Here is a 14571-nt window from a genome sequence, read left to right as displayed (position 1 = left end):
GACTGAACCTACTGCCAAAAAACATATTAGAAGCTTTGCACCAAGTCTGACATTAACATTTAAACACTGTAAAATCTTTACTGGCACAGGCTTGGCACTATCTGTACTCATCACCTCTGCACGTGCTGCTTTTGAACGCTGCTGTCATCACAAGCTCATGAAATAAAGTCTTGGAATTGCCTGTGCAATTTTATTTACACACAGATGCACACCCACATATGGAACCCTATATATATATATATATATATATATATATATATATATATATATATATACAGTTATGAGAGTACAGAATAGTATTAACGTATGTGTAATTGTAGTTTCGTGTGACTATTAAACACTTCTCGTTTGCACTGACTCCCAGCCAAACCACACCGTTGCACCCTGTACCTGCTCTGCCAGGTCTGCACGCCCCTCGTGGCCACGAACTACCAGGGAAGCCCGTCTGGAGGAACAATTATAGCAGGAGATGGTATCTGCATTCAAAATTGCAATGAACTTGCCTGTGAGGCAGTGCTATTGTTACTTGGATTGCAAATTACATATTGAGACGCTGTGCTGTAGGAGTGCCAGAACACCTAAGCACCCTCTGCACCAAATGCATTAACCCTACTTCTGTCTGCTCTGTCCGTCCTTCTCCTTTCACACAGAGCCATGTCCTCTGATAGAGGGCAGCCTGCAGGGCTGGCAGCACCACCAGAAAGCTGCCACAGGATTAAAGGCAGCTCCCGTCCCAGGTGACATCCAGGAACCCGTGCCACAAACCACAGCAGGCAGCAATCCAGTGTGAGCTCAGCGGCTGCGCCTCTCTAACTTTTCCCATCAGTGAGCCTACGCAACATCTAAACCAACGAGACACTTGAGAGCAATTCCTCCGCAGTGTTTTTCAAAACATCTCTTCCTTCTTGGCTCAAGTGTGTCCCAGTATTTCTTATGCAGACTTCTCTAGGGAATAGTTAACCTACATGGGTGCATGCATCAGACTTCCATGTGAGTTATCATGAACACTGTCAAATGAGCCACAGCCGTCCCGCCACTCCCTGTTAAGATAATAAGGAGCCGTCATTGCTCCTTATTATGTGTAAGGCAGTGAAATAGTGTCAAATAGGACATTTGCAGACATTTCTGCTGTTCGCAGTGGGAATTCCATCCCAGTTCTATCAAAGCAGAAGTTGTTAGTTTCAGCAGAAGCAAGATTTGTCCCCAGTGACTCTTCCCATACACTCCAGGAGAGGGCAGAGCCAGGGCGGTCACCAAACCAGGACTGCAAACACACCAGGGTTTGGTCCCTGATCCAAGTCCTCAGTCTGGGAAGACAAAGCTGAAAGGGCTGAGGGCCAAAAGCACAAGCTAGCACTACAGCAGGACAGCCCATCCGCAAACCAGTCACCTAAAATAAGCTTGTGTCTTTACTTTGTCTATATTCTTCACTTTGCCAGCGAGAAAAGGCTAAGATGCTAAAGAACAGGGACAGAGGAAACAGTTACTTCCTAGAGTTTCACTTCAACTTCCCACTGCTGTAAGCATTAAAGCCATACAGCTGAGCTCACATCTCTACCATTTATATGGCCACTCAATGCTATGGACATCTATGGCTGTTATCACAGCCCTGGATAGCTGTAAGAATATTTTCTTATTTACAACTCCTTTTAATGTTCTAAAGATATCATTTAAAGACATACCTTAAAGCTGCTGTCTTATTTAAAAAGAAAGAAAGAAAGAAAAAAGATAGAAATATTACTGACATCAAAGACCACCAGAGCTGAAATAACTACAAGAAACAAAACAATTATCCACCATTTCACATGGCATAGCACAGACCTCCAGCATGCTCATGCTGTTTCCAAGGTGCCAAAGAAGCTTCTGTATCAGGTTAATCCTGCCAGGAAGAGAAACAAGCACAGGGAGCCCAGATACTCTTTCCTAATGCGTCAGACAGACAGTAGGCCTATTCTCTAAGGCAGGCTGCTTTCTCTGTAGTGTGTGCGTTTCTTTTACTCTCATCAAAGCAATCTTTTGTTTGTTTTTCTTTCTTACTGCTACTTGGCTAATGTCTATAAAGCAAACAGTCTCTATTATTATATGTAAAACAGTACAAAGAAGTACATGAATCAGAGAGGAAAACTGACTCCAACGTTTTGGTTGCACACATGACAAGATGGTGGACAAAGATCTAACTGAAGAGCCACTTGTTCTTTCCAGTGCCCTTTACGTGTGCAGAATTAGGCATTCTCTGGAAAATCAAGGCCTCCTCTGTCTGGATTAACAAAACGCTGCATTGGCAGTAACATCTGAATCCAACTGAGGCTGATGGAAATCAACCAGACAGGTTGTATCTTCTCTTCCCACAAATACTTGCTTTCTTCATGCTTTTCATTTTCATTACTGCTGCTGTTACTTACTATGCATTGATTTCACAACACCTATGAACACACTAAGTTGCCTTCAGAAGTCACATCTGTATGAGTGTCCAACCATTAAAAGTGAACATACGGAAGTGTAAAGAATAGTAGCCACAACAAGGAAAACTGAAGAGTGTCAGTCCATCCCTAACCCAAATACCACCAAACGCAACAGAGCGACTTTCACTGCCTTCAGCAGCTGTTGGGGAGTCACCTAGTGGTGACACTGCAGGATGGAGAGGAGGAACTGCAAATACCAAGCAAGGTTCACCCTTAGGATAGGGGAAAGCTTTCACAGCCCATCACTGAACTATGCGGGTATGTTCTCAATCCCAGTTCGACTGATGGCAGCTTACAATTATCCCTATATATTTAGGTGCTGAAAATGTGCAAAACCAAGAGAAGGAAGTGGGGAGAGAGAAAAAAGGAAATTAAACTTCATAGTTTTTCCTCCCAGGCTGTGCATTCTATGAAGGAGAAGTCCCATAGCCACAAACACCACTTGCGCACATAGCCTGGATACCCACACTCTACAGTACCTTTTCAAGCTGCAAGTAAGGTTAGCTAAGCAGACAGATGCAAACAGCAGATGTCATTTTGTCCCCAGAGCAATTCACTGACAATAGATATCATAGCCATACGTTATTCTGGTTATATGTGTCAGGGATGCAGACAAGAACATGTGCATCAAAGTCAGGGAACTTTTTGTGCCCTTACTGAAGCCCCAAACAAGCCCACCAAACCTGTACAGGTGCTGCAGTTACAAGGTTCCCATGCTGACCACAAACCTTCCTTCCCTCTGCTCTGGCAGCTCAGCAATCAGAAGTTCTCAACTAACGCTTCAAAATTAGGAGCTCAATGACTGTCTTAGTAACATGAAGTTTCCAAAGCACAGAGCACTGCTAATAGAGATCACAGGAGCTGTGGGCGTAACAAGCTGTAACAAAGCTTCAAAACATTGCTTTTAACAATAAACTATTATTTCAGGAGCTGCCCTGTTCATAGTGAAAATATTATTTCAGCCCTATTGGAACAAACAGAAAAGGCTGAAAGTTTATATATTTTCATTGAGTTTATAAATACTTAGAATATAAAAGCTTTTAGTTCTTTAGGCAGCTGGTCAACAAGAGTGAATGAGGTCAAATACCGCCGTAGTGCCACAGCCCTTAACAAGGCCCCATTCTCTGCTGGACTGATTCTCTGCTGTTTCCTCTATGTGAAGTGCAGAACAGTGGGAAGCTCCAAGCTGAGAACATTTTACAGATGACTTATAGTGTCTGTGAATGACAGGGCCAGATCAGATGGGCAAGGTAAAGAGTATTTCTTTATTATGTTGCCAACACTCAGAAGCTACCTGCCAATATTATGCAGTAATAGCAAAACAAATTAATGATGCAACGGAAAGGAAGGCTACCCATCATCCTTTAAAGCGTGTCACATAGCTTCTGAATTGCAGTAATTAATATCTCTAACAAGATGACTTCATTAATAGGAATTTCCATTAGCATTAATAGACGTTAATATGTGCAATGGGTATAATTCTCCACGCAAAGTTTCTGATTTGATAGTAGGGATAGAAGTCGTCTCAAAGACATTATATGACAGGAGTATATTTTGGGCTCCTGAATTTCTGTCCTGACATCCTTACACAGGCTGTGTAATATCACGTGTCCCGCATGAGCAGTGAATCTTAGATCTTTGAACTGTTTAATTACATTTATCAATGTACTTCATCACACAGTCAGATTAGTGGGGCTCATCCATGTCTGGAAATCCGAGACAAATCTGCTTGAAGAGACAGCACCAAGACTGGAAGGGTAGTCGGGGTAGGAGGCTGGGAATCAGGTTTTCTTAGGTGTCTCAGTTTAATTTGAAGGTAATGATTAACAGACAACCTATTTACTCTTCCAGGGCAGAGCGGCTTGTTGATTGTGGGACCTTTTACAAATATTGATAGCATGCTTAGAGACAGCCATCTCTGCAAGTAAATTTACAGCTCAACTATAAATTTAAACTACCTTACAAAGGCACACAAGGTAGATGCCGTTCCTTGTGTTACTGCATTACTTTCTTCATTCAAAACTTTTCCTTGTTAACAATACAAGAGTAAATAAGGCAAAAGTAACAGGCCAGATGAGAATGCTGAATAATGGAATTTGGTTCCGAACAAAGACAAAGGTTCCACCTCTACAAACAAATTTCTGGACAATGGACCTGGGCAGGTCTCTAAAATTTGGAGATCTAATCAAAGAATCACTAGGGTTGGAAAAGCCCTCTAAGATCATCCAGTCCGACTGTCCACCTATCACCAATGTTTTCCACTAAACCATGTGCCTCAGTAGAACATCTAAATGTTTCTTGAACACCTCCAGGGACAGTGACAACACCACCCCCAGCAGCCCATTCCAGCACCTGACCTCTCTCAGAGAAGTATTTCCTAGGCTTAGATGCCTGCTGGCACAGGGATAATCTTGAAGCCTAAGGATCTGAAAAGTCACCTTTGCAACCTTAGGCAATTGTGCAGAGTCTCACAGACCTGAAGCAAGAGTCTAGTTAACAAAAGTAATACAGAAAGTTACGATGTGGACATATCTTGTTTATGTGTTACTGTGACACAACAAAAGCCTTGTTTACACTGCTTTAAGTTAAGGAATGCGGGCATAAGAATGGATGGAAACTCTAAAATTTCACAGAACAGACATTTTCATCTGGATATATAACACTGATATATGTATTGCATACTTACACAGCCCTTGCTACGAATGCTTAGAATCTCCTTATTTATCACATCTCAGGAAACATATAATTCTTTTAGTAATTTAACCATACATACATAGATCATATAAGTATTTAAGTAGATACAAATATATATTTAAGCTCATTCAAAGTTACAATAAAGGAAGGAGCAGAACACCAAGACCTCCAGCCACGCTGCTGCAGCTCTAAGATCTCAGCCCCCCTTCACTAGGAATCCACAGATAAAGCCATCAGAAGTAATACAGTTGGGTGATTATTCCAAGCACAAACTAAATTGTGTGCAATTTATGTAAGATAAAGTAAAAATAGACTGGACTTTTCATCATTTACTCTTAGCTTTTATTTGTCGTTGGTTTTGTTGTTTTTTTTTTAACGTGTTTGGCAACTGTGGTACCAATACACACATCTAATTATTTTTAAGGTGAGAATGATGAAAAGAGTACAGGTCCAAGTAGGAATTTAAAATGCAGGCATTTAAGTAGAGCTTATTACATGTAACAGTGTTAACAGAATGGTCTAGCCACAAATAAGGATTAGAAACGCTTCTAATATGAACATATAGATGCACAAATCTCTTCCTAATGTTCCCAGTTTTCCCCTGCTTTATTTACTACATTTCATACATGAAATTTGTGTATTGCAAAAAGTTGCAGACTGTCAGCACCAGGAAATTAAATCATTTTTAATCATAAAGACCAGAACAGAAAAAGTCTGAACTGAGGTCAGTCCATAGACTGTGAAGCCCTGCCAAGGTTATAGAAGACAGAAGAAAACGAAGTATCTGTGCCAAAGGCTCAAACTCCACTTGGTGAAACTCCTCTTGATTTGAAAATTAGGTTCAGAGAGCAAAATGATTGTAAAGAATGATTAAACTTGTTGTACATAAATTACTAACAAAAGTGAAAAGGAGACAGATGCATGCGACATCCTACAAATGTCCAAACAGTATCTATGATGATTCTGTGATCTGACACAAACTGCTGAATGTCAGTTCAAGTCTTGACATTCAGCCCAATGGACTTTGCTCCCAACTGTCAGTCAGGTTTCTCCAAATGCCACAACCACAGGAGATGCAAGTGCTGCATGTCTAGATATGCCCAAGACTTCACTTTACATACATCAGGAACCCATCAAACTAAGAACCTTAGGTTTCACCACGGACAGCACAACCCCACTGAGACCCTTAGGCGTGTATTCCAGCACATCTTGTCATCTTTCATGGGACACACATAACCTGCCTGTACTGGGGGAGATACCCAGCAACTAAGAACCTGGTTCCTAGTGCAATACTTGGCCCTGTTCCTTTTTCCACTGTCTGGCGTACCCAATTTAATATTTCTAAAACATATGCAAGGACCTGAAGCTGTTCAGGGCACTGAGAATGTACAAACTGTCAGAACCTGAAAACATTTCTGAGGTCCTTCCAGGGCTGCTCACCACAGACTGATATTCATCCCCTTCTTTAAGGCAACAACAGGCAGCACAGGTTACACGTCACAGGCATTACCTTTTGGAGTACCAGTGACTTGAACTGCAACAGAGACAGAGGCTGCTGAGGACATGGCAAAATTACTATAACAGAACTCTAACCTAGGAAGCAACAGCTTTCCTACAAGGTGCATGAGTCCTTAACTGCTTCACAGCTCCATGGAAAAACTAACCAAATCAGACTATTCTGCACTAGCATGCACTGCTGTCACTTACATGATCTACTTATCCTTGTGACCCAATCATTTTATCCAGGTGGACAAAACCAAATTAATTCTACTTTCTTAATTAAGCTTGGACTTAGAAGTTACCTACCCACAAGCTTAAATGTGACCCCAGGCTTAAGTCTCATCCATCCTAACAAATGCCTTCTTCCTGGCATTCCAACTGACATCAGCAAGTGGTCTATATAGTAATAACCATAATTGCCATCATTTTGTTTTTCGTTTTTACACTTTACCACTTGAAAATGCATACTTCTTGACACAACACATACCCTGGCACAATGCACATTCTGGCACAAGGTCTCTGTGGGAATGAGCCTGGGTGGAAGAGCCCATAGCATGTCCTGCCCACTCCTGTGGGTTTGGCTGCCTGAATGCCGGGAGGGCAGAGCTGGTGGCCTAGGCAAAAGCTCCTGTGAAGCGAGCCAGAGGCCTCAGCCAGGGCTGTCCCTCCTTCCCCTGGGAGCTGCTTTTAAGTGGAGGCTGTCCCACTGTGCTGTGCCTGAGCCACAGACCAGGCATGTCACAGCTGTGCAAAGCCACGGCCCTGCTGATTCTAGCCTGGACCCCAGGCTGACATCACTGTGTAGCTAGCCCCTGCTGGACATGTCAGCCTCAGCCTGTCTGGCCATAGCCAACCCCAACCAGCATCACCAGGCCTGATCCTGACCCTGCTGTGTCATGGTGGCCCTACCTGGCAACGGGCTGGGGTTGCCCCAGCTTCGGGCTGGGAAAGGTCCTGGTAGCGAGGCTCTGCCCAGATGGCCCCATGGGGACACCCATGGATCCTGCAACCCTGGCTTCCAGGGAGCATCACCTGGACAGCACGAGGAAGGCAGACACACATAGATGCCCAACCAGACAGGTTCCTCTAAAGGTAACACACCTTTTTATGGTCATTCTGGGCCCAATTCTGCCACCACGCACACTGTAAAAACCTCCTGCCCAACAACACAAACAAGTGCACAGCTCTGGAGGAAAGGATCAACCTGACACAATGATGAAGTAAGTTCCCTATGAACAGAGGGGACCAGAGACTTGGCAACACTAAACCCTCCTCTTTAAACATGAAACAAATTATCAGGCACTGGGTTAAATAGAGCAGATCTAAAATACTAAAAGTGCAACAGTAAATGGCGGCTGTTCCCCTGCCACTCCACCACAGCCAGCAATACACCTGCCCTTCCTCGCCTCATGTCAAGTCACCTTCCTCTTCTTCCAGTCTCTCTCCAACATATTATTATCACTCAAAAACAGCCATAAGGAAAACATTTAGCAGTATTTTGATAAACGACTTAACCACGTGTATCTGTTTATGGCAAGCAACCCCTTCTTAAACAAGAGAAGTCCCTAAGTGGGATTATTTATGACACTTTTTTGTTTACCAAACTGAGAAAGCATTTTAAAATTGCAGTGTTTCCTGCCACTTTTGCTTCTATTTACACTCATAGCGTATTCTCCCTTCGGGGCTTCAAGGACCTGTTTTCATAAGTGTTTACAAACCACTAACCACGCCAGCGGCACATTATCGGGAGTAAATAATAATAGCATCTCTTTCACAAACAGGACACAATAGGGCAATCATGCCCTGGAACATCAAGGGCGGAGTATCTCTTATGAAAGAATTTCTTTATTAATGCCTTGTTCAGGGAGGGAGCGCCAATGAAGCCACAGTATTCCTAAGTGCTGGTGCCCTGGTATCCTGCTCTTCCCACCCATGCTGATTATGGGTACTTCGGGGTTGATTCTAAAAGCTATTTTTAAGTTTAAGGAATTGAGGCCCTAATCTAAATGTTTCACCAAGTAATTCTGGCTCTCTGGGAGGCTACCTCTGTGAATATGCCAAAATTACCCTTGGGATAAAGCACGAACTTGCCATGGCCTCAAGTTGCGCCAGGGCAAGTTTAGGTTGGATATTAGGAAGAACTTCTTTACAGAAAGGGTAGTTAGGTACTGGAATAGGCTGCCCAGGGAGGTGGTTGAATCGCCATCCCTGGTTGTGTTTAAGAGCTGTTTGGATGTGGTGCTCAGGGATATGATTTAGTGTAGGGTTTTTAGAGTTAGGGTACTGGTTAGGCTGTGGTTGGACTTGATGATCTTCGAGGTCTTTTCCAACCTGGGTGATTCTATGAAGTGTCAGACCTCTCCAAATGTAAGCAAGACAGAACAAATTCTGTGCAGAATAACTGAAGCTGAGTACAGCTGCACCTTTGCAATCAAAGCCTTCTGAGGTTACGAGTATGGCAAAAACAAACAAACAAAAACAAAAGGAAAAATACATTTCCTATGCAGTGTTTTATTGCCATCTTCTATCATCAGACCCATGAGAGAAAACATCAGCTGGGAGAATACAATGAAGAATTAACTGCAGCAAAGGATGGATGCTGTAAATGATGCGCTGTAAGGCAACGAGAACAGCTGTGCTCTTGTAAAAATATCTGCATCCAAGTAATTTGTTGTACAGCCCATCTAGAGCAAAGTAAGGAGGGGAATCAACATTCCCCCAACTATATATGCTGTCGATGGGTCACCAAGAGAGGAGCAGTGAGTAATGCTGAATGTTTCTCTCAATTAATTTCTTTTGCTTTCATCTTTAAATGGGAGGATAAAATGAAAACAAGCCTCTCCTGTGCTACACATGCAAATGAAAAATCATATAAACCAACCTGGAAATAAGCAAAACAAATTAAAGCAAAAGGACTGAGAGCTGTTCTCAACCAAAAGCTCAATTTCCTTTTCCTTTTTTCTCTATTCCATTTGAATTCATTAACAGCGGCTGATGCCTGAAATATGCTCTGGGGCTGCAAATTATTATTTTTTCCATTCCTTCTGAAAAACAACCCAATCCAACACACACAGAACTACTTCTCACACAATACACGCACAGTTTGTTCAATACGATCTAGCCAGGAAGCTGCTCACTGGGGAGCTGGGTTCAGTTCCCTGCTCAGTTGCCTGTTATGTTCAATGTCTCATTTGAAAGTGAATATAATGGCATTTCCCCTTTTCTCAGATTCATAAATTAAAGTGACAGAAAACTGTATGTAGTCATACTAGAGTGTATTACACGATAGAGAAGAATCTCCTAAAAGTTAGCAATTAAACAATACAGAGCAATTCTGCCTGATCAAATCCATCCTCAACCCATATCCCATGTGCTATAACTCCCAACTAGTCATCTATATATTTTTTTCCTAATACAAGTAAACCAGCTACCACCACACCATGCCATGGTCCCCTACCTGCTGCCTCTTCTAAGCAGTTAGCTCCATATCTCCTTGCTCCTCTCGTCCCAGCTGTTGCTCTCCTGGATCTCTGTGCTGTTTCAGTGGTAGCACTGGAGCATTTCCATGCCAACCCTGAGCACCTGCTCAGGCAGCCGGAGATAGCAGCAACCCCATGACTAGCTGGGAGGACACCTACTCGAGCACTGCTTGCTGCTTGCTTCTCCACAAGCTGCAGAGGGAGGAGCTCCCCAGGGATTAAAGGCAGCAGCTCCACCTCTGTATTCCATAGCTTGATGCCCTACTGCTACAGAGTCTTTACGAGTGGATCACCTGCCAGTCCCTTCACAAGTTCCTAGTGAGTGCTGTCCTGAAGGGACTGGAAACAGCCTCCCTGGTTACCCTACCATTGGCTTCTTGGAGAAAGGACAGAAAAGAGAAACACCTGCAGGTTCGTTAAGCCTTTTGGGACCTGGGGCTCCGCATGCAAATATCAGCTGTCAAATCTTCTTCAATTTCTGTCCCCAGCAGCTGGAAAACAAAGCTTGAGAACGTTGTCTGGGTGTACCCTCAAGCCTTGAAACCAGAAGTCAAAAGAGATCTGGAGTGCTTTTATATCATAACTTTCAAGCCTATTCCACTGTGTGTGTGGAAAACTGATCCGTGGTATCATTACCTGCATCTGCTGCAAGCATTTGGTGTGTACTTGTGGAAACGGAACTACCAGGGACCTAACTGAACATAATGCCATCCCATGGAGAAGCTGGATGTCTCCCTGCCTCCTTGTAGGCATCTGGCTGTGATTGGAGTATGTAGGTGAAGGAACCTGCTTCCACAGGCAGCAGTTTCACTAACCACGTTAACTAAAACAGTCTTTTGTGACAGAGTTAGTTTTCTGTTTTTAATACTGCAATTAGATCACATATTCCATTCATTTTTTCCCCCACCACTAATGCTTATGATACATGAATTTTCCTCCAAAGGAGCATTGTGAATAAGACTGGATTTGATGAACAAGAATACTGAAGTTGGGCGTTTCCCAAGCCCAAAACTAATAGTTTTTGTTTGCTTGTTTTGAATTATGCAATAAGTACTTACTACTAAGCTTCTGTACTAATTTCAGAGTGCATGGCAGTGTGTGTATAGTCACATGAGTTACACCTACGCTGGCTGCTGCAGCCTCTCAGCCTGTTTCATGGGAGAAGCTCAGCTACATCTGTTTGCAGTAGCTACTCAGAGGTATCATTGTTCACCATGGCCACGGGAGGGCACTAGAAAGGAGAAAACAGGCGAGAAAAAAAGGCAGTCGTGGGAACCCACGGCTCAGAACACAGCAGGAGCCCTGCTAGACATCAGGAACAAGGACAAATAGTGACCGACAGGTTATAGTGGCCAGGTGGCATATTTTGAACTTAGAACTTATTTCTTGCAGCAAAAGCAGCTGGCAAAAGGACAAAAGCCTGCTTTTTTTTTTTTTCTTTTAAATCTGGAGTGAGTTGTATTTGGGAATGGATTTCAGTGTTTCATTGATCCTTCAAGAGATCTGCAGACAGCTGTGTGCTCACTTGTCTGACATCACCCAGCATGCATAAGGGCAGTACAGTTGTTGGAATCTGATTTGTGGCCCATGAGGAAACTTCATTCCTTCTATCTGTCAGACAGATTAGTCTACAGAGGAATATGCAATACTGTAAGCAGAGGAGGTCACTGAGCAGACTTGAGCCCGCTGCTTGTTGTTAATGCTCTCCCTGGCTCTGTCCAGCCCCTGGTTGCTCTTTCAGAAAGCATGACCGAGAGCAGAGTGGGGCACACCTCTCCTTGGTGCCTCCATGCATGGAAATCGTATTGATGAAACTGCTCCTCTCAATGCACGTCACCTCCAATGAATTCATGGCATAAATCAACCCTTGAGAATTACACATCACAGGAGCGAGCTGAAGCAGTGCCCAGGCATTATTTTAACATCTTAGAACTTAAAGAGATGTGTACAAAGGGAATTATCAGACTAGTAATAAGAATGAATTGGAGCCAAGGGGGCAGGCATATGAGATAGAGAGGAGCAAATGTGATTTTATCTGGAGTCTCTGAAGCTCACTGTGGCCATATAAGAGCAGCAGGACTAGGCCCTCCAGGGCCATCACTGTTATTACTTAGATTATAGTGGCAGCACCACAAAGTCTGCTCATGATGGGTCTCCCCTGGCCTGAAGAGCTTAAAGGCTACGTGAGACCAGGTAGACAAGTGGAGTGAGGAAGAAAGTACTTTTATTAGGATAGAGCGATTAAGAGCTTGCCCAAAGACACTTACGAAGCCTTTGGCAGATCCAGGACTTTAACCCAGATTTCGGTATGGCGCCTTAACCATAAATGCTTCGTGTACCTTTCCCAATGTCTCTTCAACAGTGATTTAAAGTAGGCTCCATCTCAGTACAGCATCACCAGAAACGTCTTCTTATGCCACACGCTGATTTAAACAGCCTTTGCATGAAGAGAGATCACTTTTTGTCAATAGTGTCCTGGTTTCAGCTGGAATAGGGTTGATTTTCTTCCTGGTGTGGTGCTGTGCTTTGGATCTATGATGACAGTAATGATGCTAACACAGTGATGTTTCAGTTGTTACTCTGCTTCTCCCTGGAAGGAGACAGAACCAGGGCACCAGATCCAAACTGGACCAAGGGATACCCCATAGCAGCAGATTGAGCGGTGACTGGAGGTGTAGGGCAGCTGCTGCTCAGGGACTGGCTGAGCATCATCAGTCAGTGGGTAGGGAGCAACTGCACTGTGCATCATTTGTGGCTTTTAGAATTGTTTTTCTTTTCAGTTTTCCCTCTCTTATTAAACTGTCCTTATCTCAAGCTGTGAATTCTTGCACTTTTTCCTGGTTCTGATTCTCTCCCCATCCTGCTGTGGGGCAGCCAGCAGAAGGCTGCATGGGGCTGAGCCATGACACTCAGCCAGCAACCGACAGAGGCACAAACACAGAGCTGGCAGCAGATGGAAGCCCTGAATGCAAGAGTTTGTTATTGCTTCTCGAGCCTTCAAACAGCTAAAAACACCCTACTGGACAGAAACATTACCCATCAATGCTCCTTCTATAGCTAACATGAGTGTGCTGTTAGTGAGAATGCCTGCACATGAAGGTACTACAGTGTCCCTGTTCACTACAAGAGAGTTGGGCCAGGCAGCCTTCACAGGGCCCTTCCAGCTCCAACAATTCCATGACTGCAAGGCGACAGGACGATGCCTTTCACCTGCACGCTGTCTGCGAGGCGCCGGGTGCTTCCTTCGGAGTAGGAAATGATAACGTCAAACGCTAAGAGATAAGCCTATCTTTTATTTGTTCCTTGACCCTTGCTTTTACTGTCAACAGAGACCGCCAGTGATGGCATGCGGCTGTTGTACACAGCTCGTCCAAGGACCTGTGCACCTGAAAGCACCTGAGCGCACCCTCGGTCCCTCATTGACCGTCCCGTCTCGGCGCACGGCGTTCCCCCAGCAGAGGGAAGGAACACGAGGGAACCAAAGGCAGAACCCGCCGCCCGCTGCCTCCCAGCCGCGCCTTCCACCACACGCGGGGCCCCGAGGCCCCGTTCCCCGGGACCGCGCCGCCGCCCTCCCGCCCCGCAGTACCTCACTCTGTCCTTCTCCGCCCGCCGCAGCTCCGAGTCCCTCTGCAGCACCTGAAAAATCGTCCTGGCTTCCTCCTCGCTTAAAAAACTCAGGTCCGGCCGCTGTGGAGCCGCGCTCATGGTTTGGCTTATCTCCCTGCGGGCGGCTGGAGGACGGCAGGCGGCGCGGAGCCCCTCGCAGCGGGGAGCGACTCCCGCATGGCCGAGCCCAGCGGGACGGCTGCAGCCCCGCGCCCGCACCGCGGCCCTGTGCCGCACCGCACCGCACTGCACCGCCCCGCCGCGCCCTGAGCGCCTCCCTCCCTCCCGGCCCGGCCCGGCGAGGCGGGGACGAGGCGGCTCTGCAGCCCCAGGTGCTGCTCGGTGCCCGCGGGCGGGACGGCGTGGAGCTGTGCGCCAGGATCCTCTTATCCCGGCTACAACGTGCCGCCCCGGGCAGTCGCTCCGGCCGGAGCCGGTGGTTTGTGTTAACAGTGCTGGAAGTTTTCAGGCCAAGTTCTTAACCTGTGTGTTATGAGCATCTCTCGGAAGTAGAATCAGTGGAATTATTGAGGTTGAAAAAGACCATTAAGATCTTATGGAAAAGACCATTAAGATTTCAGTAGTGTGTGGGGATAGGACTAGGGGTAATGGGATGAAACTACAGCATAGGAAGTTCCTCACGAATGTGTGGAAGAACTTCTTTACAGCGAGGGTGACTGAGCACTGGAACAGGCTGCACAGGGAGGTGGTGGAGTCTCCTTCTCTGGAGATATTTAAGACCCGCCTGGACGCCGACCTGTGTGACATGGTGTAGGGAGCCTGCTTTGGCAGGGGGGTTGGACTCGATGATCTCTAGAGGTCCCTTC

The 14571-nt window shown here is 45.2% G+C and overlaps 1 protein-coding gene across 2 annotated transcripts in view; it reads right to left on the bottom strand.

Annotated features, from left to right (window-relative positions):
• Window positions 1-13987, bottom strand: part of EXPH5 (exophilin 5) — a 32425-nt gene extending 18438 nt beyond the window's left edge. Inside the window, exon 1 of one of the 2 annotated variants that reach the window (XM_015852240.3) lies at window positions 13725-13987. In XM_015852240.3, coding sequence (XP_015707726.2) covers window positions 13725-13843 — 119 coding nt within the window. In that variant the 5' untranslated portion in view covers window positions 13844-13987. Of the gene's footprint in view, window positions 1-10113; window positions 10332-13724 lie in introns of those variants that run through there. The other variant, XM_032442173.2, reaches the window with a different exon arrangement.
• Window positions 13988-14571: the final 584 nt, after the last annotated feature.

This window comes from Coturnix japonica, chromosome 1, assembly GCF_054131305.1.
Source record: "Coturnix japonica strain WE chromosome 1, WE-NBRP24, whole genome shotgun sequence".
In the NCBI taxonomy this organism is placed as follows: Eukaryota; Metazoa; Chordata; class Aves; order Galliformes; family Phasianidae; genus Coturnix; species Coturnix japonica.
This window is presented reverse-complemented; position numbering and strand designations above follow the sequence as displayed.